General features: G+C 47.8%; 1 protein-coding gene across 1 annotated transcript in view; it reads left to right on the top strand.

Annotated features, from left to right (window-relative positions):
* Positions 1-814: 814 nt before the first annotated feature.
* The window catches only part of PAQR4 (progestin and adipoQ receptor family member 4), a 92,168-nt gene continuing 68,592 nt past the window's right edge, over positions 815-24,390 (top strand). Inside the window, exon 1 of the mRNA XM_033944977.1 lies at positions 815-2,500. Within this exon, the coding sequence (XP_033800868.1) occupies positions 2,335-2,500 (166 nt within the window). The 5' untranslated portion in view covers positions 815-2,334. The remainder of the gene's footprint in view (positions 2,501-24,390) is intronic.

Raw genomic sequence — 24,390 nt, 5'->3', positions numbered from 1 at the left:
ATGGCTGCTCCTCTCTATCTATCTTCACTTATCTCCCCCTATGCCCCTCCCAGCTTCGCTCAGACAGTAAGTCCCTCCTGTCCATGTCCTTCTCTTCCTCCACAAACTCCAGACTCCATCCCTTCCACCTTGCTGCACTATGTGCTTGGAACAAGCTGCCTGAATCCCTACAGCGGGCTCCATCTCTGTTCAAGGCCCAGTTAAAAGCCCACCTCTTCCAGACTACTTTCAACTCTTAACTCCTCTTGGGTTCTGTCTCATGTCTGTCTGTCCAAGTTGTAAGTTCTTCTGAATAGGGACCATCGATTAAATGTACAGCGCTGTGTACACCTTTCAGCACTATATGTGATCAATAGCAGTAATACTAGCGATACATTTTTTTCCCACAACTGCGCCTCCGGCAGTATCTCTCAGGCCTCCCAGAAAAACTATCGCGCGCTCCTGCCACTGATTCTGTCTACGCCTCCGCCTGTACTCCCGGCGCACGGCACAAACAGGTGCCACTGCTGGTCCTCACAAACTACCGATTCCTCTTCTTCGGCGAGCCCAGGCCTTGCCAGTCCAGGGGTTCTTTTGGCTCAGGCATTTCCGAGATCGCCGCAGGCCTTGCAGCTCCGCCTCCAGGCCGCCCGTGCACCTCAGCAGCTCCCCAACTTAGCTCTACGGCTCCAGCAGCTGTTAGTCTTTCATCCATTCAGAAGAGTCAGCACCCAACCCAGGTGCGTAGAAAGCCCCCACCCCCTATTCCATATAGGCTTTTCTAGCCAATAGAGTCTAGATCTAGACCATTTAAAGCTTGACGTGCTATCCCCACAGGCAATGCTCCTCCCCTCCACTTCCGACTGCTTAACCCGCCCGCTACAATATATAATCCTAGAGAGCTATCCAAGTAGAGACAAGTTTGCGGTATGGGTGGAGACCGCTCTTGTAGCGGTTGAATTGTTCGCTACAGAATGAAATGGGGTATGGGCTTTGGCCGGAAATAGTACGGGCAATGTGTGCACGGTTTGCTTCTTGCCCTCGGTTGGGAGGAGAAAGAGAAAGTAGTCACTGTTACCACTTGCATTTACCCCGAGGAGAGGAAACAAGCTACGAACGCGGTGCGCAGCAGCTCTTTTTCCTGCCAGAACGATCTACAGCGTTAATCTGCGGCAGCAGCATTAACAAGAGGGGACCTTCTCTGGTCTTTTCCATTAGATGCAAAAAAGATCTGCGATAGTTCCATTTCTCCCACAGGAAGTTACTGTATTTGCAACCTTGGTGCCCGTGTCCTGCATCATTCCAGAAGAAAGACTTGCAGCATTAATTTCCCTGCCTTTGGGAGAATGACTTTTAACATTTCCAGCATTAATATCTACTTGACAGTAACCTTGCAGTGTTAATGCCTTTAGGATTAATATTTGCCCCAGAGGATTATGATCTACTACGGTATTAGTACTCGAATCACAGTGGAGTAATGCTTTCCTGGGAAAAATGACCTGTGTTGTGTCGGGCCTTAGAATCCGAATGCCAGTCCCAATTAATCTTATCAGGAATATCAACACTGTTATCTGCAGTAGTCTTACAGTTTTCAGCATCCTTTCAGGGTGAATCAGCACTTTTTGTACGCTTTTCAAGGACATTTCAGCACTAGTAGGGAGAGGAGGGTGGGGGGGGGGGGAGGGGGAGAGAGCGAGCGTTACTTGAAGCATTTGTTCTCGAGACTCTCAGCATTATCACTTACAGCAAATAAAACTCCTGAGTGCTATAGCACAGTTACCTGCAGCCCTTCTGGAGTTCTAGGAACAGCATATTTGAATCTACACCACTCACTGGAGGAGTTTAATAAGGAGTAAGAGATGCATCTTTGATTTGGGAAGTAGTGATAAAAACAGGATTATTTATTTTAACAAGTGGTGACATTTCAAATAGCTGAGATCATGTTACTGAGATGGTTAGAAGTAATATATCTACCTACACTGGAAAATTATTACTGCAAGCAGTATAGTTAATTTGGGAGTATTACCATGAGCTTTGGAGTACCATCTTTAGCCATTATAAAGAAGTGTTATCAGAAGAAACGTCTTTATTTTGAGGAAGTATTTTAGGGATCATTACTTTAACTTTGAAGATCAGTGAAGCAGTATTTTTGAGAGCAGTGGCTTTAGTTGTGCCAGAAGTATTATAGTGAGAATATGGATGAGTATTTTTTTTTTCTACAACTCTGAGAATGTACATCCCATTATGTAAGTGAGGTAATGTCATACCAATTCCCTGGAGTGGTAGAACTGATCCTGAAAAGGTTGGAACAGATTATTCTAGATCTGACGGTTGGAGATTCACTTTCCAGCTTGCATGGCATTCCTAAGTGGGCCCCAGCTACTGGACTGGACCAGCTCACCCCGACACCTCCAGTTCAATAAGTTTGTGTTGACAGGCTACCGGCCTGTGTCCAGTGGAAGTGAATGTGTACGGAGCCTCTTCTACCTTCACAACGAACTGGGCAACATCTACACACATGGTAAGGAAAAAGGGGAAGGATGGCTGGGTGAGGAGAATACTGTTTGTTGTGGCAAATATAGACTAACATAGACCCAGACTGATTAGTCACATTTGCTGCATGTCGGACAGCGAGGTTGGCTGCATTGATACATAACGAAAAATTATTGGGGGGGAGTGGAATTTTTCATTAGGACAGGGATCTGAAAGTCCCTCCTTGAGGGCCGCAATTCAATCGGGTTTTCAGGATTTCCCCAATGAATATGCATTGAAAGCAGTGCATGCACATAGATCTCATGCATATTCATTGGGGAAATCCTGAAAACCCGACTGGATTGCGGCCCTCAAGGAGGGACTTTGAGATCCTTGCATTAGGATATGCTGTTTGCTGATTAACTGAATGTTAGGTGTGCAACTGTTATCTTATTAAACTGCAATCATATCCAAAAGCATTAGTATCAAGTATCATCTTTATTTGATACAGTGGCGTACCTAGCATATGTAACACCCGGGGCCCATCATTTTTTGACACCCCCCATCTATATTAAAAATATGAATTTTAGTAACAATCCACATATTGCACAACAAGAGTGTACCTAGGAAAAGGCAGCATCTTAAACACTGCAGTGAGCACTAGAACACCAACACATACATTGTAAAACTAAATAAGCCAGATCCCGCACAGTCAATTGATCCTGCCGTCAATGCCAACTGAAAACTATGTCCTTTTCATACACACAGAACAGAGATACACCCTCGCCCAATATGGAATAATCACAAACTAAAAATAGAAATATGTAGACAAAAGTTAAACAACCACCAAAAAACTAGACTCTGCATACAATGCAACACCACAAAAACAGTGACCCATGTCCCTTAATACTGTACAAAATATAAAAACAGTAGATGTAAATTTGAAAAAAACTGATACATAACAATCACCGCTTTACAAATTAACAAATAAAAATAAAACAAATAATGAGAAATAAGAAAATACCATTTTATTGGACTAATCCATTTTTCAATTAGCTTTCAGAGGCCAAATCTTTCTTCAGAACAGTACAGTATACTGCTGTTATGGTATCCTGTCCTGACCTGGGGAAAGGGGTTTAGTCCAAAAAATTGCCTTATTTCCATTTCCTATTTATAAACTTTTATCAATACAGTTACAATACTACTTGATTCTAAGTAAAGCAACAAAAAAATCTTTCTACCTTTTGTTGTTTTGCTTTAATCATCTCATTGCTCTCTTCTTTCTATACAGTGTTTGTCCTTTCTCCCTTCCATGCAACATCTGCCCTCTCTTTGCCCCTACCACCCAGCTTCTGCCCTCTCTGTCTACCCCTTCCATCTACTGCCCACGCTCTCTCTGCCCCTTCCATCTACTGTCCACCCTCTCTCTTCCATATGGTATCTTCCCTAAAACTTTCTATGTCTCTTCAATAAACTGTATATCCTGTGTCCCTTCTCTCCTTTGCACATTCATTTCAGCTTCACCCCCTCTCCATTTTTTGTCTCCACCCCCACCCCTATACTTTGGCATCTCTCTCTTTCTCTTCTCCTTTCCTTCCTTCCTTCCCACTCCACACCATGGTCTAGTATCTATCTCCTTCCCTCCCCCATGCCATGGCATCTCTTCCTCCCCCTCCATGGTCTGTTATCTAAGAATATAAGAAGTGCCTCCGCCGGGTCAGACCATAGGTCCATCCTGCCCAGCAGTCCGCTCCCGCGGCGGCCCAAACAGGTCACGACCTGTCTGAATCACCAGATGGGGCTCCCTTGTCACCTTGGTTTCTCATTGAAGTCCTATCTTCCCATCGAAGTCCTAACCCTCCGGTCTTGCACATGCACGACCTGATTGGGTTTCTATACTTATTACCTGGTTAGCTTTCTATACTTGTGTTACATCCCAGCACCTCTCTCAGTATCCCACGATCCCTTTATCCCTCAGAAATCCATCCAATCCCTGTTTGAATCCCTGTACCGTACTCTGCCTGATCACTTCCTCTGGTAGCGCATTCCAAGTGTCCACGACCCTTTGTGTGAAAAAAAACTTCCTTGCATTTTTTTTTTAACCTGTCTCCCTTCAGTTTCTCCGAATGCCCCCTCGTACCTGTTGTCCCCTTCAGCCTGAAGAATCTGTCCCTATCCACCCTCTCTATGCCCCTCATGATCTTGAAGGTCTCTATCATATCTCCCCTGAGCCTCCTTTTTTCCAGAGAGAAGAGCCCCAGCCTATCCAACCTCTCGGCGTATGGGCAGTGTTCCAGCCCTCTTACCAGTTTTGTTGCTCTCCTTTGGACTCTCTCAAGTACTGCCATGTCCTTCTTGAGGTACGGCGACCAATATTGAACGCAGTATTCCAGATGTGGACGCACCATCGCTCGATACAATGGCATGATGACTTCCCGCGTCCTGGTTGTTATGCCCCTCTTTATGATGCCCAGCATCCTGTTGGCTTTTTTCGAGGCTGCTGCGCACTGTGTAGATGGCTTCAGTGATGCATCCACCAGCACACCCAAGTCTCTCTCAAGACTGCTGTCTCCCAACAATGCCCCCCCCCCAATTTGTAGTTGAACAACGGGTTCTTTTTCCCTATATGCATGACCTTGCATTTTTCCATGTTAAAGCGCATTTGCCATTTGTTTGCCCAGTCTTCCAGTTTGTCCAGGTCCCTTTGTAGGTCCTTACACTCCTCCCTGGACCTAACTCTGCCGCACAGTTTTTTCCTTTCCTTTTTTCCTTTCCCTCCCTCCCATGGACTTGGCATCTCTGGTTCATCTCCCTTGACTTCCTTCTCCCTCCTTCCCCCTCTCTCCCCAATTGGGTGCTGCTGCAGCATCATTTCGCTCCCCCTCTTCCCTGTGCAGCAGCATCATTTTTCCCCCTTGCCTGTGTAGCATTTCTACCCCCCTTCCCTGTGCAGCAGCAGCATTTCTCTCCCCCCTTGCCTATGCAGCATTTCTCTCCCCTTGCCTGTGCAGCATTTGAGACCCCTGGCTTACAGAGAGATCATCTGCCTCAACAAGACTTGAGATCCCTGCTGTAAGCTGGGATTGGCTGAGGTGTACCGGCCCCTCCAAAGGGAGGAGCCTGAGGCGCCTCAGCCATTCAGCACCTTAGGCCTCTCCCCGTGCATCAGATGATAGAAACATAGAACATGACGGCAGAAAAGGGCCACGGCCCATTGTCTGCCCACACTAATGGCCCACCCCCTAACTACCTCTATGAAGAGATCCCACATGGTCTACAATGGGATGGAGGGAGGTAGAGAAGTTGGACCCAAGAGGTGATGTGTAGGGAGAGGGGATAAAAATACTGGATAACGGGGTAGTTGGGAAGAGAAAGGGAGAAATGGTGGACCCTGGGGTGGTGGGGAAGGACATTGGCGCACCGACAATCCCGCAGCGACATTTGCGCACAGAACATTTGTAAGCTGCCGCTCCCAAAAAGCCCATCTTTTCTTAAAATCTGGCACGCTGCTTGCCTCAATTACCTGTTGTGGAAGATTATTCCACCCTTTCGGTGAAGAAATATTTTCTGGTGTCGCCATGAAATTTCCCACCCCTGATTTTCAACGGATGCCCTCTTGTTGCCGTGGGTCCTTTAAGGAAAAAGAGATCCTCTTCCACCTCAATACGGCCTGTGACATATTTGAACGTCACAGGCCGTATGATGCGCCGGGGCGGGGCATAAGACCACTATTGGGCGCCAACGGGCCCAGGAGTTTCCTCCTGCTCCTGAAGATTTTGGAGCGGCATAGGGGCAGGAGGAGGGTCCGGGCACCCCTCCTGCTCCTGAAGATGTTGTAGGAGCCTTGCCTAAGGAGCAGGAGGGACCGGGCACCCTTTCTGCTCCCAACTATTTTACAGGTACCGGGGTGGGAGAGCCGGGCCCGACCACCTGGGTCGACCAGGGGTGGGCTGGGAGTGGGAGGCCTAGGAGCAGGAGGGACCAAGCACCCCTCCTGCTCCCAACTTGGATGTCAGGGGAGGGGAGTGTCGGGCTCGGCCGAGGGGTTGGTGAACCTAAGGAGCAGGAGGGACCGAGCATCCCTCCTGCTCCCAACTATTGGTCCATCAGACCCGCAATCTTTATTTATTTATTTTTTTTAGTAGTTTTGAGCCCTGCGAGCCTATGGTTTTAACCTGCTTTAAACTCATGGGTTAAAACCACGGGCTTACAGGGCGGGGAAGGGCAGTGCAGGGCAGCAGCACTTCGGGGCAGAGAGCAGGACTTCAGGGCAGTGCAGCTTTTTTACATAGGCCAGGGAGCCTGTGGTTTTAATCTGTGGGTTAAAACCAGGGGCTAGCTGGGTGAGGAAGGGCAGGAGAACGGCGATGCGGCAGGATAGTTTCAGGGAAGATTGGGGCAGAGCAGGGCAGTGTTCGGGGTGAGCAGGCAGGAGAGATTTCAGGGCAGAGAACAGAGCTTCTAGTGGGAAAGACGTTTTCGACTGGTCCCCAGCAGTCGCGTCTTCAGGTGATCGGCCAGCCCAGTCGGATCCAAAATTTTATGTAGTGAATTGGGTCCTGTCCAATTTGTATGCATTTTAACTCATTTGCATGCATGGATTCGAAGCGGATTGCAGGAGAGGTAATCAGGCCAGATGGAAATTTGATAGTAAAGGGGTCGCAAACCGATCGGTATACGATCGGTTTGCTTAGTGAATCTAGCCCTTTGTTGTCTGGTGATTTCATGAGTCTGGTTGCACTTTCTACTTCTGACTGTGCATGCAATATTTCTTCCCTCCTGCCTGCCTCCTGCATGCTTCGTCTCCTCCAGACCTCATTCCATTTCCCAACCAACATCTCTGTCCTTCCATGAGTCCAACTTTTTCTTCCTCTCTCCCTGCCTGCTCCCCTTTCTTTTTGTCTCCCTGTCTGTCGTTCTGTCTCCCTGTCTGTCTTTCTGTCTTCCTGTTCTGTCTTTCTGTCTCCCTATTTTTTTCTCCCTAAGCCACCACCAGGGCTGTTGTCTGGAAACAGGCCCCCAAGCCACCGCCGATGTCTGGAAACAGGCCTCCAAACCACCACTGCCGTTGCCGCCGAGTTCTCCCTGTTTTCCGACGCCGCAGCCTTTCCCCCGATGTCAATTCTGATGTTGGAAAGGGAGTTCCGGGCCAGCCTGGCAGCGATTGGCTGGCCCGGAACTTCCTCTCCGACGTCAGAATTGACGGGGGGGGGGAGGCTGGGTTGCCCAGCACTTCCATAGTTGCTGCTGGCCTGTTGCATTGGGGAACAGAGAGAACGCAAAGGCGACGCGAGTCTATTGTGGAGCCTGAGATGGGCTCGTGATCGACTCGCGTTTGCCTTTGCGACCTTTTGGGCACCCCTAATGTAGAAGCTTGGCAAAGTTATTTTAATTATATTAATATAGGAATGGCTGGGTTATTGTATGTCAGTTTGTGTCCTATAAAACTGGGGATTTTGCCCTTGAGCCATAGAAGAAACTTGGGATAGGAAATGCTCTGTAGGGAGCCCAAAGCCTAGGGAATCGTGGAAGAAGTGCTCCACTAGCAAAGCACTTTAAGGATGGTTACTGAAGTCATAGGCAACGGAACGCTTTTTTGTTTGGGGGGCCCCCGCGAGCTCCGCCCCAGACCCCGTCCAATCTCCGCCCCAGACCCCGCCCCATAATAATACTACTGTAATTGTAATACCATTTTTCCATTCATTTTTCATATATACACACAAAATAATCTTAACAATACATAATGGTTAACCACAAAATTAAACTACACAAAGCACACTGTATGTTTCTCAACATTCATTCCTACCAGAACACCTGGCCTTGGTCACACATGCAGACCACAGATAACTCCTATGCAAATACAGGACCACAAACTAAAAGTACTAATGTATACAGGTCGCATCGGCCCGGGCTCCCCCTTAAGAGGAAGGGAGCCAACGGCGCCCAGCCGTTCGGCGCACGGCGTTGCGAGGGAGCCTTGAGAAGGAGCCCAGGCAGCCCAGCAGCAACCTAACTTTAACCTAATTTAAAAAAAAAAAAAATTTTCTTCTCTCCACTTTCTTCTTCTCTACCCTTTCAGCTTCTCACTCTTCTCTCTCTCTCTACTCTTTCAACTAGCTGCACGCCGAAAGCCACTCTCAACCACCGAGGGACCGCAGGAGCAAAGAGAAGGATATGGAGGCTACAGGAACCCAGCAGAGCTACCCGGTTTACTGCGTCGAGTGTCATATGTATGACTACCTCCCCTCCGGGAGGCGGGCATACATATGCGGTCGGTGTCAGGAACTGGAAAGCCTGAGGATGGAGTACAGGTCGGCAGATTGAGGGTCAAGGTCCAGGAACTGGAGGGACTGGAGGGACTGCGCGACACAGAGGAGACGAGCTGGTCAACCAAGGACACAGACGGAGCTGGCCTCATTGTGGACCAGGTGAGGGACCTCGAGAGATTCATCGAGGAGGCCTATAGGAAGGCGGGAGGACAGGACCAGCAGCTGCACAGACGGATGTCGGCAGACGAGACCCAGGATCCACAAGGCGACACCGAGGAAGGACCTAGCGGAGGAACCACGCAAGAGGAGGAGACCGTGACTCACCGGGACCCCGAGGGTGAGACACCACACTACACCGAGGACACGGACCTGAGACAGAAGAGGTTGCTGAGGAAAGGGAAGTCTGCTATTGTGGTGGGAGACTCGATCTTGAGAGAGGTAGATAGTCACGTAGCTGGAGGAAGGGAGGACCGGCTAGTGACTTGTCTCCCAGGGGCCAAGACACGAGACGTCACTGATAGGATCGAGAGGATCCTGGACGGAGCAGAGGCAGAGGAGACTGTGGTGATAATCCACGTTGGAACAAATGATGTGAGCCGGAGGAACTTCAGCATGGCCACGCTGACTGACCAGTTCAGGGTCCTGGGACGAAAACTGAAGCGGAGTACCCGGAGGATAGCGTTCTCAGAGATCCTGCCTGTACCGAGAGCAGATGCAAAGAGGCAGGCAGACATCCAGGCTGTGAATGCATGGTTGAGGAGATGGTGCCAGGAGGAGGGCTTCCACTTTGTGAGGAACTGGATGTCCTTCTGGGGAAAGAGTAAGCTCTACCGGCGGGACGGCCTGCACCTGAGCACAGAGGGAACTAGACTACTGGCTGCCAATGTGAAGAAGGAGATCGAGAGGGCTTTAAACTGAGGAGAGGGGGAAAGCCGACAGCTGATCTGATGTTGACGCTTCGGACAACAGTATCCAGAACAGATGCTGAACGGGCTGACTGCACGGAGGAAGTAGAGAGACCAGTGGATCTTATGATCAGACAGCGAGGGAAACAACAGGTAAAGGGAGCTTGCTGGGAAGAGACTAAAGGGCATGGAGACACAGGGGGACTGGGTGGCGCGAGGGCGAAAACTGAGGGTATCATAGGGGCTACACAAGGCGAGGGGGATCGAACAGAGGCAGGGGCCCAGGAGGGGGCAAGAAAACCCAGAGGAAAAGCGGGGAAGTGGGGGTGGCGGAAATGTGGGGAAGCTGAAAGCTACGAGGGTAAAGGCTGAGGGCAAAGCAGAAGTACAGGGAACAGGAGAGGCGGCCCAGGTGAATGCAGAGGTGGAGAAAAAACAACGGGACCTGCGGTGCTTATACGCAAATGCAAGAAGCCTCATGGCCAAGATGGGTGAACTAGAGATCGTGGCCAAGGGGGAAGACCTAGATATAATTGGAATTACAGAAACATGGTGGACAGAGCAGAATCAATGGGATGTGGCGCTACCGGGGTACAAGCTCTACAGGAGAGACAGGACCCACAAGAAAGGGGGAGGCATAGCACTATATATAAAAGACTCTATCTACTCGGTCGGGATGGATATGGCAACGAAGGCAGAAGGGCTGGAATCGCTATGGGTCAAATTGCCGGGAAACAAGGGTGCAGACATAAAACTGGGGCTGTATTATCGCCCACCTGGTGCGCCGGAAGGAGTCGGACACGACTTGGAAGCTGAACTGAGACAGGAGTGCAGGACTGGAAATGTAACAGTGATGGGGGACTTCAACTACCCGGGGATAGACTGGAGTACGGGTCACTCCAACTGCACTAGGGAAACAGGATTTGTAGAAGCTGTGAGGGACTGCTTCATGGAGCAATTGATCAGGGAACCGACGCGGGGGAGTGCTACTCTTGACCTCATCCTGAACGGATTAGGAGGGCCTGCAAGAGGGGTAGAAGTGGGAGGACCACTAGGCAACAGTGACCACAATGCGATCAGATTCACTTTAGAAATGGGGACACCCATAGTAAGGAGGACCGCAACAACTGCGCTCAACTTCAAGAAGGGGAACTATGTTGCTATGAGGGAAATGGTGGGGAGGAAGCTCAGAAACATCTTTAGGATGGAGACTGTGGAAAGCGCCTGGACCCTATTCAGGGACACCCTACAGGAAGCTCAAAAAATGTACGTCCCCAGTTTCAGGAAAGGCTGCAAGAACAAGCGGTCAAAGGACCCGATTTGGATCTCAGCAGAAGTAAAGAGGGCAATAAACGACAAAAAAGTATCCTTCCGGAGATGGAAAAAGGATCCAACGGAGGAAAATCACCAGGCGCACAGGAAATGCCAAAAAGAATGCCACCGAGAGGTTAGAAAAGCAAAAGGGAAATACGAAGAGGGGCTGGCCAGGGAGGCGAAAAACTTCAAGGCATTCTTCAGTTACGTAAAGGGGAAACGACCAGCGAGAGAGGAGGTGGGGCCGCTGGACGATGGGGATAGGAGGGGAGTGATTAAAGAGGATAAAGAGGTAGCTGAGAGGCTGAACACGTTCTTCTCGTCGGTTTTCACGAGAGAAGACACATCTAATATACCGGACTCAGAGGAGCTCATGAGTGGGGAACAGGCTGAGAAATTGGAGCACATAGAGGTAAGTAAGGAGGATGTCCTCAAACAGATAGACAGGTTAAAATGCGGCAAATCACCGGGTCCGGACGGGATCCACCCGAGGGTTCTGAAGGAGCTAAGACAAGAAATAGCGGGCACAATCCAGCATGTTTGTAACCTATCCTTGAAAACTGGAGAGGTACCAGAGGACTGGAAATTGGCGAATGTCACACCTATCTTCAAAAAGGGATCGAGGGGTGACCCCGGGAACTACAGGCCGGTGAGCCTGACTTCAATTATAGGGAAGATGGTGGAAGCTATGATAAAGGATGGCATTTGCGAGCACATTGAGAGAAATGGCCTACTGAGAACAAGCCAGCACGGATTCTGTAAGGGAAGGTCATGCTTAACGAACCTTCTGTACTTCTTTGAGGGAATAAGCAGTCGGGTGGACAATGGGGAACCCATCGACATCATTTACCTCGATTTTCAAAAGGCTTTCGACAAGGTGCCACATGAAAGGCTGCTTAGGAAGCTGTGGAACCACGGGGTGGGAGGGGATGTGCACCGATGGATCAAGCACTGGTTGTCGGGTAGACTGCAGAGGGTCGGAGTAAAGGGCCAATATTCTGACTGGCGGGGAGTCACGAGCGGTGTGCCGCAGGGATCGGTGCTGGGGCCGTTACTCTTCAACATATTTATCAATGACCTGGAAAAGGAGGCAAAGTGCGAGGTTATAAAATTTGCAGACGATACCAAACTGTGCGGCAGAGTTAGCTCCAGGGAGGAGTGTGAGGACCTGCAAAGGGACCTAGACAAGCTGGAAGACTGGGCGAACAAATGGCAAATGCGCTTTAACGTGGAAAAATGCAAGGTCATGCATATAGGGAAAAAAAACCCGTTGTTCAACTACAAATTGGGGGGGGCATTGTTGGGAGAAAGCAGTCTTGAGAGAGACTTGGGAGTGCTGGTGGATGCATCACTGAAGCCATCTGCACAGTGCGCAGCGGCCTCAAAAAAAGCAAACAGGATGCTGGGCATCATAAAAAGGGGCATAACAACCAGGACGAGGGAAGTCATCTTGCCACTGTATCGAGCGATGGTGCGTCCGCATCTGGAATATTGCGTTCAATATTGGTCGCCGTACCTCAAGAAGGACATGGCGGTACTCGAGAGAGTCCAAAGGAGAGCAACGAAACTGGTAAGAGGGCTGGAACACTGCCCATATGCCGAGAGGTTGGATAGGCTGGGGCTCTTCTCTCTGGAAAAAAGGAGGCTCAGGGGTGATATGATAGAGACCTTCAAGATCATGAGGGGCATAGAGAGGGTGGATAGGGACAGATTCTTCAGGCTGAAGGGGACAACAGGTACGAGGGGGCATTCGGAGAAACTGAAGGGAGATAGGTTCAAAACGAATGCAAGGAAGTTTTTTTTCACCCAAAGGGTCGTGGACACTTGGAATGCGCTACCGGAGGACGTGATTGGGCAGAGTACGATACAAGGATTCAAACAGAGACTGGACGGATTCCTGAGGGATATAGGGATCGTGGGATACTGAGAAAGCTAACCAGAAAATAAGTATAGAAACCCGACCAGGTCGTGCATGTGCAAGACCGGAGGGCTAGGACTTTGATGGGAAGATAGGACTCAATAGGAAACCAAGGTGGCATGGGGGCCCCTTCTGGTGATTTGGACAGGTCGTGACCTGTTTGGGCCGCCGCGGGAGCGGACTGCTGGGCAGGATGGACCTATGGTCTGACCCGGCGGAGGCACTGCTTATGTTCTTATGTTCCCTCTCGTACCCATCACTGTGCACCATCTCCTCCCTCTGTCTCCCCTTCCCCTCCATCCCTATGCATCATCTCATCCCTCTCCCATGGTCAGACATCTCTGTCTTCCCCCTTCTGCTGTCATATGGTCTGGCATCTTTCTCTTCTCCTTCCATAGCCTGGAATCTCTCTCCTCTCCCATGGTCTGGCATCTCTCTTTCCTTCCTTCCCTCTTCCCAAGGTCTAACATCTCTCCTTTCTGTGGTCTGGCATCTCTCTCTCCCCTCATTCCCTTCCATTCTGTGGTCTGGCATCTCTCTCTCTCTCTCTCCTTCCCATTCCAGTGGTCTGACATCTCTCCCTTCTTTGGGTCATCTCTCCTCCTTCCCAGTGTAACATTTCTCCCTCCCTCCTCTCCACCACTATTATGTCCAACAATTCTCCCTTTCCCTATCACGCCACACACCTATGTCCAACAATTCTCCATTCCTTTTCCCTCTCCCACTGGCAGCATTTATTTCTCTCCCTTCTCACTACTCTACCTGTGCAGCATCTCTCTTTTCCTCCTTTCCTAACCCCCCTCCCCAGCCCGTGCATTTGTCCTTCCCAACCCTCTCCCAGTACGTGCAGTATCTGTTTTTCCAACCCCCTGAGCATCTGTCCTCCCTGTCTTCTCAACGCCTTACCCCCTGCACCCAGCCTCTCCCTGCCAGGCCCTGCACCCAGTCCCCCTCCCTTCCTGTCAAACTGTACCCATTCCTCTTCCCTCCCCTGTCAGGCTCTTCACCCAGCCCCCTTCCCTCCCTCCCTCCCCTGTCAGACTCTGCACCCAGCCCCCTGTCAGGCTCTTCACCCAGCCCCCTTCCTTCCCTCCCAACCCTTGTCAGACTCTGCACCCAGCTCCCTTCCCTCCCAACCTCTGTCAGGCTCTTCACCCAGCCCCCTTCCTTCCTTCCCAACCCCTGTCAGGCTCTTCACCCAGCCCCCTTCCTTCCTTCCCAACCCCTGTCAGGCTCTTCACCCAGCCCCCTTCCTTCCTTCCTTCCCTCCCAACCCCTGTCAGGCTCTTCACCCAGCCCCCTTCCTTCCTTCCCTCCCAACCCCTATCAGGCTCTTCACCCAGCCCTCTTCCTTCCTTCCTTCCCTCCTTCCCAATACCTGTCAGACTCTGCACCCAACCCCCTCCCCCCCATCCTTCCCAGGCTCTGCAGTGTACCCTGCCCCATCCTCCTACCTCCTCCTGGTCGCTGGCAGCTGGTTTCTTCTGCCACTAAGTGGCAACCAGCAGGCGCACTGTTTGGCGCTGCCTGCTGGTGCTCAGCGGCTTCTTTGATTGGCTCCCGTAAATTCTCGCAATTCATGAGAATTCAAGGGAGCCAATCAAAGAAGCCGCTGAGTGCCGAGCAGGCAGCGCCAAAGCGTGTTCCTGCTGGTTGCCACTCAGCGGCAGAAGAAATCAGCTGCCACTGACCGGGTTAGCAGCGGGCAGGAGCGTGGAAAGCTTGTTCCTGCCCGTTGCTCTCCTGGACCACCAGAGTTCAAATTTTGGGGGAGGCCACGGCCCTTGTGGGCCCCCCCCCCCCCCCTGTTCCAGCGCCTATGGCTTAAGTAATTTATCTGCATAGTTTGGTATAGTAAAAGAATATATTTAAAATGACATTGACTACTTCTTGTGGAGTAAAAATCTAAGAAAGATTTAAATAACAAAGAAAAATACAAACAGTTAATGTTTACAGATCAGTTTTGAATAGTGTATTCTTCTGTGTTACTTTTTGCAGCTTCTGGAAAGAAAGTATCTACAGAAAATACAATGCAAAGATAAACACCCTTCTGTAAAGAACACTACATGAATATTGTCCATTTCTTAAACTTGGCCTATTAGAGTCCTGCAGAAGAATTTGTATTTTGCACATATTTTTGTTTGGACTTTTTTCTTTCAGATCTTGTAATAGAGAGCCTTTTGCAAGAGGGATGCTATTTTTCTCTGGCTCTGACACTGAATTATTTGTTCTCACTGAAAGTCATTTACCTATACTTGACATCTGAGTTTAAAAAAAATACCTTAAAAAGACAAGGTAGCATTTGTGCATGATGTAATTCTGTAAGTGTTCAAAATAATATCTTCAACTGTCTCTCTTTTATCAGTTATCTATTTATTTATTTATTTTATATATCTTTATTCATTTTTCAGTCTAAAAACAGTTGTAAAGGAATACATACAAGTATTTGAAAAACAGCACATACATCAGTCAATAAATATATAATAAACCATTTTCACCCCTCTCCCCCACCCTTATTCCAATGTATTCAATAAAATCCTAATATAGTATCCCTCTCCTTCCCACCAACCCCTCCCCCTTCCCCCCCCCCCCCCCTTCCCGGATGTGCAAACCAAAATGAAAATAGGAAAATAAACCATTTAATTAAGATTGATAAAATTAATCTATGGCTACTCTGAGGGGTTCCAGACAAAGGAAAAAGACATGTAATGGTGATCTGTACTTGTAATGTAATGGTGATCTGTTCTTGTAAAATACAGAGCAATAAATACATTGAGGAAGATTCTTAGTCAGCCCCCCAATCAGATTTTCCTCTATTGCCCCTAGCCTAACACGCAGGCCCCGCCCTATTGCTAGTACTGTGAAACTGCTGCTAGAGGTTACAGCAGCTTATTTTGGTGGAAAACCAAAGCCCTGATGACTCCCTTGACCACTACTAATTTGAAAGGTAGGCCTGAGGACCATATTGGGGGGAAGAGGAGGGATTGGGGGGTGTCTTTGCTTTGGGGAGGGGAGGATTGGAATGGTGGGGAGGAGTTCTGATGCACTTTGGTGGGGGAAGGGGATTGGAGCATGGGGAGGTGTTTGAGAATAAGAGTGGAGGGATAGGGGACCAGAAAGGGAAGGACATCTTATCAGCGGCCTGGAAGTTATGCAGGTGCCAGCTGATATCCAGTGGCAGCACTTGAATAGCTAAGCAGTAAAATGACTGGTTTTATGTGGTCATACCTTATGGGCACCAGCGCTGAATATGGAGAGGGGAGATATGATAGAGACATTCAAATAGCTACGTAATATAAATGCGCATGAGTTGTCTTTCATTTGAAAGGAAACTCTGCAATGAGAGGGCATAGGATGAAGTTAAGAGATGATAGGCTCCAGAGTAATCTAAGGAAATACTTTTTTACACAAAGGGTAGTAGAGGCATAGAACAGTCTCCCAGAAGAGGTGGTGGAGACAGAGACTCTGTCTGAATTCAAAAGGGCCTGGGATAGTCATGTGGGATCTCTCGGAGAGAGAAATAATGGTTACTGTAGATGGGCAGACTAGATGGGCCATTTGGCCTTTATCTGCCATCATGTTTCTATATTTCTAAATTGCTGACTCCTCCTTGACATTAGTGGTCTCTAGGAATAGATAGCAGCACTCTGCCTGTTTAAATACTGCTGAATTTCTATGCATTGTCCACAGAGTACAATTTAAATGGACAGCAGCCTCTATTGCTTGCTTAAATTATTTTGAACATCACCTCCTAATCTTATTAAATAAAGTCTTTAGGTCTCTAAGTATTAGACTGTTCTTTCTCCCAGTATATATTAGAATTATTCTTTCCCCTCTTGTTAACTTGTGCTCCCACCAAGTTTTCTTTTACCCTTGTAGAAGTGAGCTTGAGTGTTCTCTAGATCAGTGGTCCCCAACCTTTTTGATGCCAAGGACTGCTTTTATAGAAACAATTTTTCCAGGGACTGGTAGGGAGGGGGAGAATTTGGGGTGGGTTCGTAGGGCAGTTTTATACACAATATAAATTACATTTCTATTATTATTATTTGTCCCCATCTCCACCCCATCCCCACAAACCATCTGATCCCATCCACACAAGCCACAATAGTTTCATACTGAACATAGTTACAATACTATTTTATCCTAAAGCAATACTACTTTATCCTAAAGGAAAAAAAAGAAATATAATTTTTTTTTTCTACCTTTGTTGTCTGGTTTCTGCTTTCTTCATCTTCTCGTCTTTCTCTTCCTTCCATCCATTGTCTGCCTTCTCTCTGCCTCTTCCTTATGGCATCTGCTCTATTTCTATGCCTCTACCAGAAACTGTCTATCTTTCCCTTCCACCTCTCCCTCCCTCCCCTCATTGGTCTAACACCCATCTTTTTCCCTCCACTCCCCCCATGGCCTGGCTTCTCTGCCTCCTTCCTTTCCATCTCTCACTCCCTTCTCCAGGTGGTTTTTAGCATCTCTCCTCCTTGCCTCTCTTCAGATCTAGTATCTGTCTCCTCCCCCCTCCCCCCAATGCTCAGGTATCTCTCCTCTCCCTTTCCCTTCCTTTTCTTTTCTGTTCTTCCTTCTCAATTTGTTTTCTACCTCTTGTCTACTTACTTGTCAATTCCCTTTTATTGTGTCTACCTACAGCTTGCCACTTCTTTCCCTTCCAGTATCTCACTAAATCTATCCTCATACCCCAATCCAGCATATGCTCTTTTTCTTTATCCCCTCCTTCCATCCAGTATGTGCTCGCTCTCTCCTCTCCACTTCCTTCCAGATTCGGCTTCCCTCTGTATCCTCTCCCATCCAGTATCTGTTCCCCTCTCTCTCCCCTCCCATCCATGGTCTGCTCCCCTTTCTCTCCTCCCCACTTCCTTCTAGCATCTGCTTCCCTCTCTCTCCCCTCTTCACTTCCCTTCAGCATCTGTTACCCTTCCCCCCTCCCTCCACTTCCCTTCAGCGCCACTCAACCTCATCCTCTCATTGGGCCACCTTCCTCCCTTCCCCTCACCTTCATGGGTGCTCTTCATAGTTTTCTCTTTCTGAGGTGTCAGGACACAGCAATGTTCTCACTGAGTCCCGCGCGACTGCCCCAAAGCTTCTCCTCTTGACGCACTTCCTGTTTCTGTCTGGGTGGTGACGCACTTCCTGTTTCCGCTGGGGCGGCTTGCGTTAAAGGAAAAGCTTTGGAGCAGTTGTGCGGGACTTGATGAGAATGTTGCCATGTCCAGGCACCGTGTCATTCTTTCAAGTGTTTTCAGTGAAGGGGGCAGCATTTCCTGTAGCCCTCCACTGAGTGAGTCTCCATTGTTGGCAGTTCTCTCGCGGCCTGGCTGCCACAGCCCGCTAGTGGACCAGGGGTTGGGGATCCCTGCTTTAGATAGATCATTGGTTCCCAAATCTGTCCTCGGGCAACCCAGCCAATTGGTTAACAGGATATCCATAATAAATATGCATGAGGTAGACTTGTACATACTGCCTCTTTGTGCCTGAGCTCTCCTCTAAAAAGCTTCTGGAGCTCCTATGAGTATCGATGGGTGTCCTTCTTCCAGCTTATCCTACAGCTTCCACACCTCCAAAACAGTTGGCACTTCTCCAAAACACAAAAACAAATCAACTGGGAAAATTTTTTTTTTAAAAACCCCAAAAGCAGAAAATAACAGCAACAGTACTGCAAAGAATGGACATTTCTAGTAAAGTTTCTTTCCCAATACTCTTCTGCAAGATCAAGGCCTCCGCACCTGGCTGCCTTATTTTATCTTCACTTTTCCTTGGGTCCAGTCATGGCATAACACCTCTACCTCCTAGCATAATGCAGTTTTTCAGCTAGTGATGCAGAGGTAAGGTTGCACATGTCTTGAAGACCTGGAATGCTGCTTTGCATCAACTTCTCTTAAAAACAAATGTGGCAGTACCTATGAAAAAAAACTTACTCTTCCCTTCAAGCTTTCTGTTTCTGCACTGATGATGGTCCTGCCCCTGTGAGCACCACTTCTGAATTCTGCAAGGCTGTACATCTGTTGAAGGCTGATCAAAAAGCCACTGGGGGCACACAAAAGCACAAACCATCCAGTGAAAAAAGTTGAAAAGGAGACAAATTAAAGCTGTTAGATTCTGCCTAAATTTGCACAGTGGAAAAACACTAAGGGGCTCATAATTGAAACAGAAATATGTCTAAAAGCCTGCCCAAGTTAGCATTTGGACGATCAAAAAGATAGGTCGTCCAAGTGTCGATAATTGAAATGGGTTTTTAGACATAACCAGATACTTTTTAGGCCTCTGAATCCCACTGTGTGCCCAGAGCAGAAAGGGGCGTCTTTGGAGGAGTGGTTAGGGTGGGATGTGGGCCGACCTAGACTTAGCTGTACTGAAGGGATAATCGAAAGTTTGACGAGACTGCTTAGATGGAACTTAAGCGATCTAAAAATAGTTATGTGTCCAAAAGATATCCAAAGTGACCAGAGAACCACTGCAGGAACAAAGTAAAGACCCCCACATGCTCCCCCCGTGTTCACTGATCCCCTCGAACCACCATAAAAATCAGAATAAAAATTATACGTACCTGCCTCCAGAACATCAGCACTTGGCATAGGAAAGCCTAATAGAGCTGCACAAAGGTGGCTTAATTAGTCTGGGGGGTGGGCTAGTGAATCATAGAGAGGAGGACCCAGGCCCATAAGTCACTCTAATGGTGAAAAATGTGAGGCCACTAACCTCCACCCTCCCAAAACCCTACTCTCCTTCCATATAGGTGCCACCTACAGCCATAAGGGCTATTGGGGTTGTAGACAGGTAGATATAGTGGGTTTTGGGGGGCTCACTGTGACCTATAAGGGAGTTCTGATGAGATGTTTAAGTGGCAACCTTTTTGTGAAGTTCACACTTACAGCAGTGCCCTGTAAGGTGCCCCACTGCTCTCTTGCCATGTCTGAGTGGCCAGTCCATCACTTTGCTGGCCCCTTCTACGTCCAAAAGGTCTTGTTCTGGGTGTTTGGGACGTGGATGAATTTTTGGTCGAGATAGTCGAGAATGTATCTGGACGATCAAACGCCTGGTCGTACAGAGAGACAATTTAAAAAATATATATATTTTGGACATACTTTTCGAGAATGGACCTTTTGTGGCTGCTGATTTTGGGTGTCTAGCGCCCTATATCCAAATCGGACTTAGACGTTTCTTTCAATTATGGCCCTCCACATCACTCAAAGGGAAGTGTCCTAGGGCGGTGCCTCCTGAATGCATGGATGAAAGCAACACTAGAAGGCCTATGTTATTTCTATCTGTAACTACATATTTCTCTTTTTAGTTTGTGGTCATGCTGCCAGTCTCCCTCTTTTTCCTCCCTGATACAGGAAGTTACATCATAGGCTGGGAGAAGGAGGGAAACCGTCAGTGTGACTATGGTCCTGCAGTGGTTTCTAATTTCCAGCCGAGTTGGGGCAGTAACGGCACGAATCAGGAAAGGAAGGGAAAAGAAACATAGAAACATGATGGAAGATAAAGGCCAAATGGTCCATCTAGTCTGCCCATCCTCAGTAACCATTATCTCTTTCTCTATCCAAGAGATCCCACGTGCCTATCCTTTTGAATTCAGACATAGTATCTGTCTCCACCACCTCTTCTGGGAGACTGTTCCATGCATCTGCCACCCTTTGTGTAAAAAAGTATTTCTTTAGATTACTCCGGAGCCTATCGCCTCTTAACGTCATCCTATGCCCTCTCATTGCAGAATTTCCTTTCAAATTAAAGAGACTCGACTCGTGCGCATTTACATCACATAGGTATTTAAACATCTCTATCTTTTTGAAGGTGTGGCCTCCAGAATTGTACACAATATTCTAAATGAGGTCTCACCAAAGTCTTATACAGGGGCATCAATACCTCCTTTTTCCTACTAGCCATACCTCTCCCTTTGCAACCTAGCATCTGTCTAGCTTTCGCCATCAGCTTTTCAACTTGTTTGGCCAATTTAAGATTATCACATACAGTCACACCCAAGTCCTGCTCTTCTGTTGTGTACATAAGCTCTTCACTCCCATTCCCTCAAGTTTTTGCAGCCCAAATATATGACCTTGCATTTCTTAGCATTAAATTTTAGCTGCCAAATTTCAGACCATTCTTCAAGATTCTCCAGGTCTTTCTTCATGTTGTTCACCCCATTCAGCGTGTCTACTGTATTGCAGATTTTGGTATCATCCACAAAAAGGCAAATATTACTCGACAACCCTTCAGCAATATCGTTTATAAAAATGTTAAGAAAACAGGCCCAGGAACAGAACCTTGAGGCACACCACTGGTAACATCCCTTTCCTCAGAGCGATCTCCATTGATCACTACCCTCTACCGCCTTCCACTCAACCAGTTCTTGACCCAGCCCATCACTTTGGGTCCCATCCTGAGGGCACACAGTTTGTTTATTTATTAGACATCTAGCGCACATCCTTTATCCAATTCTCTGGTTACCCAGTCAAAGAAATTGATTAGATTTGCCTAACAAGACCTACCTCTAGTGAATCCAAGAAGCTTGTGATTGTAGTATTCTTATTGCAACTCTGGATGTCAGAAGGCAGTGGCACGACAGAAAGGTAGTGGTTGAGGCTGGGGAGGCTTGCATTGCCAAACTGCTTATACAGGGCACCTATGGCTTAACCTTAAGGGCCCAGTGAGGTTACTGGCCCAGGTGTTTGCCGCCTTTTGTCACCAGCGCCCTGGACCAGAGCATCTACTGGTCCATAGGTTAAGCCAGCCCTGCTTGGACATTTCAAAAAGTATTGCAGCCAAATTAAAAAGTTTGAGTTAAAAAAGGCCACACTCTACTTGGATAGTGCTTTGGCCCAAATAAAGGCTTAGCCTAATAAAAACAAAGAAAAAGACTGTAAAAATGTGAAAAAATATTACTGGAAAGAAATTACTAAAATAAGAGGGTTATGAGAAAAAAAAGAAAGTAAGCACGGTAAAGAGAAATAGAAAAAAAACATTTCTTTTTGAACAGTTGTAAATATAAAAACAGTTGTAAATTTTCAAAGTTCACATATTTCAATCACTAAACTGAAAATAGAAAACATTTTCCTAACTTTGTTATCTGGCGATTTTTATTTTTCTGGTCATCTTGTTCCATCTTTGCTCTTAACTCTTGTTTTCAAGGTCTTCTTATACATTTGCTGTTTCTTTTCTCACCTTCACTTTTTGCACTACATCCTTCTTTGGCAATGATTTTCATATTCAGTTTTCTTCCATTTTTCTGCCTCCATCTCAAATCTATCTTTCCAACTCTTTCCCTTCCCACCATCCATGTACCCCATCCTTCCCTTCTCTTCCACTTCCCTTCGTCCATGTCACACCATCTCCTTCCTCTTGCTGCCCGCGACCTCTCCTGCACCGTTCCTTTGCTGCAGTTCACCCAAGCGGAAACAGGAAGTTGCTTCAGAGGGGGGTGGACTGTGGCAAAAGAAAAGAACAGAGGAGACCACCGTGTTAGGTCCTCCACTACCCGCTCCCCCCTGCCTCAGATCGACATTGCACTTACAGTCCTGATGCTCTGGAAGCCGACACTGACACTCTGTGCTGGGCTGAAGGGCCTTGAGTGTCTGCGCAAGCTCAAGGCTTGCTAAACTCCCTTCAAGAATCCCGGAGAGGGCGGGAGGCAGCAGGCCTTGAGCATGCACAGATGCTCAAGGCCCTTCAGCCCAACACAGAGCGTTGGCGTTGGCTTCTGGAGCATTGGGACTGTAAGTGCGACGTTAGTCTGGGGCAGGGGGGAGCGAGTAATGGAGGATGAGTGCCGGTCAATGAGAGGGAGGAGATAGGAGTGCCGGTCATCGGGGGTGGGGAGGGAGATAACAATGGTTATCAGTGGGGATAGTAGTACCAGTCATGGGAAGGGGGCAGAGGAGTGCTGTGCCGGGCATCTGGATGGGTCGAAAGTAGCATTGTTGGTCATCAGGTGGGGTGGTGAGGAAAAAAAGCACCATCATCCAAAGGAGGCTCGAATATAAACCGAAAACTCGAGTTTTGGGCCATTTTTGGGGGGCCCCAAAATCTGAGTTTATGAGTATGTTCCAATATATATGGTATATTCCTTCCCTTCACACATTGAATTTCTGTTCATATGGATTCCACACTATCTATGTCATGCAGAATGTTTATTTTGTTTGATTCAATTCCCTCTTTAATGTATAGCACAACCCCTTGTTCCAATTTGATCTGCTCTGTCCTTGCAATATAATTTGACCCAGGTAATACAGTATCCCATTGATTGTCTTCCTTCCACCAGGTCTCTGAGATGCCTATTATATCTATCTCATCATTCAGTGCTTTATACTCTTAACTCTCCTATTTTATTGTTTAGGCTTCTAGCATTTGTATACAGACACTTCAAATTGTGTGAGAAGATGACAGGGAAAAATTGAGTCTTTCACTTTGCTACCTCTTAAACACTCCTTGCTTTCTTTCACCATTGTTGAAATCTCTCTATTGGGACTCCCTAAATCTCCTGTTTCAATAGTATCCTTCAAGGATACTTCACATCAAACCAACTGCTCCTGGGCAACTGTCAGCTTTGCCTCCTCCCCCCCCCACCAATCTCAGTTTAAAAGCTGCTCTTTCTCCTTTTTAAACGTTAGCACCAGCAGCCTGGTTCCATCCCGGTTAAAGTGGAGTCCATCTTTTCAGAACAAGCTCCCCCTTTCCTAGTTCCTAATAAATCTAAATCCCTCAACCCTGCACCATTGTCTCAACCACGCATTGAGACTTCGAATCTCTGCCTTCCTCTTGGGTCCTGTGCATGGAACTAAGTGCATTTCTGAAAATGCTACCTTGGAGGATCAGGATTTCAGCTTTCTAACTAAGAACCTAAATTTGGCTTCTAAAACCTCCCACAGCCAGCTCCTCACCAGCACTATCTAAAATCCTATCTAAGTGATGCTTGAGGTCTGCCACCTTCACACCAGACAGGCAAGTGGCCAGGCAATCCTCTTGCCTACCAGCTACCAAGCTATCTATATGCCTAATAATCGAATCACCAACTACAACAGCTGTTCTAACCTTTCCCTCCTGAGCCTAAGCCCCTGGAGACACATCCTCGGTACAAGAGGATATTGCATCCCCTGGTGGGAGGTCCTGGGTACAGGATTATTTCCTGCTTCACCTAGATGATGCTTTCCTTTTAGGAGACCTCCCTCCTCCAAGGCAGCACAGGGGCTGCCAGACTGGAGGTAGAACTTCTCTACAATATCCCTATAGGTTTCCTCTATGTACTTCTCTATCTCTCTCAGCTCCTTCAAGTCTGCTACTCTAGCCTCAAGGGAACAAGCTCGCTCTCTGAGAGTTAGGAGCTCTTTGCAGCGAGCACACATATATAGCTTCTCACCAATTGGGAAATAATCATGCATGTGACATTTAGTGCAAAAGACTGGATAGCACCCCTCTTGCTGCTGGACTACTATCTACATATTATTGTTGAGTTGATTGATTACTTAAACCTTATTAAGCTACTAAGAATATATTAGACTAGTATACAGTGCCTTAGGATTATAATATA

Source organism: Geotrypetes seraphini, chromosome 5, assembly GCF_902459505.1.
Source record: "Geotrypetes seraphini chromosome 5, aGeoSer1.1, whole genome shotgun sequence".
Taxonomy (NCBI): Eukaryota; Metazoa; Chordata; class Amphibia; order Gymnophiona; family Dermophiidae; genus Geotrypetes; species Geotrypetes seraphini.
Note: the sequence above shows the minus strand (reverse complement) of the source record. Positions and strands in the feature narration are given on the sequence as shown.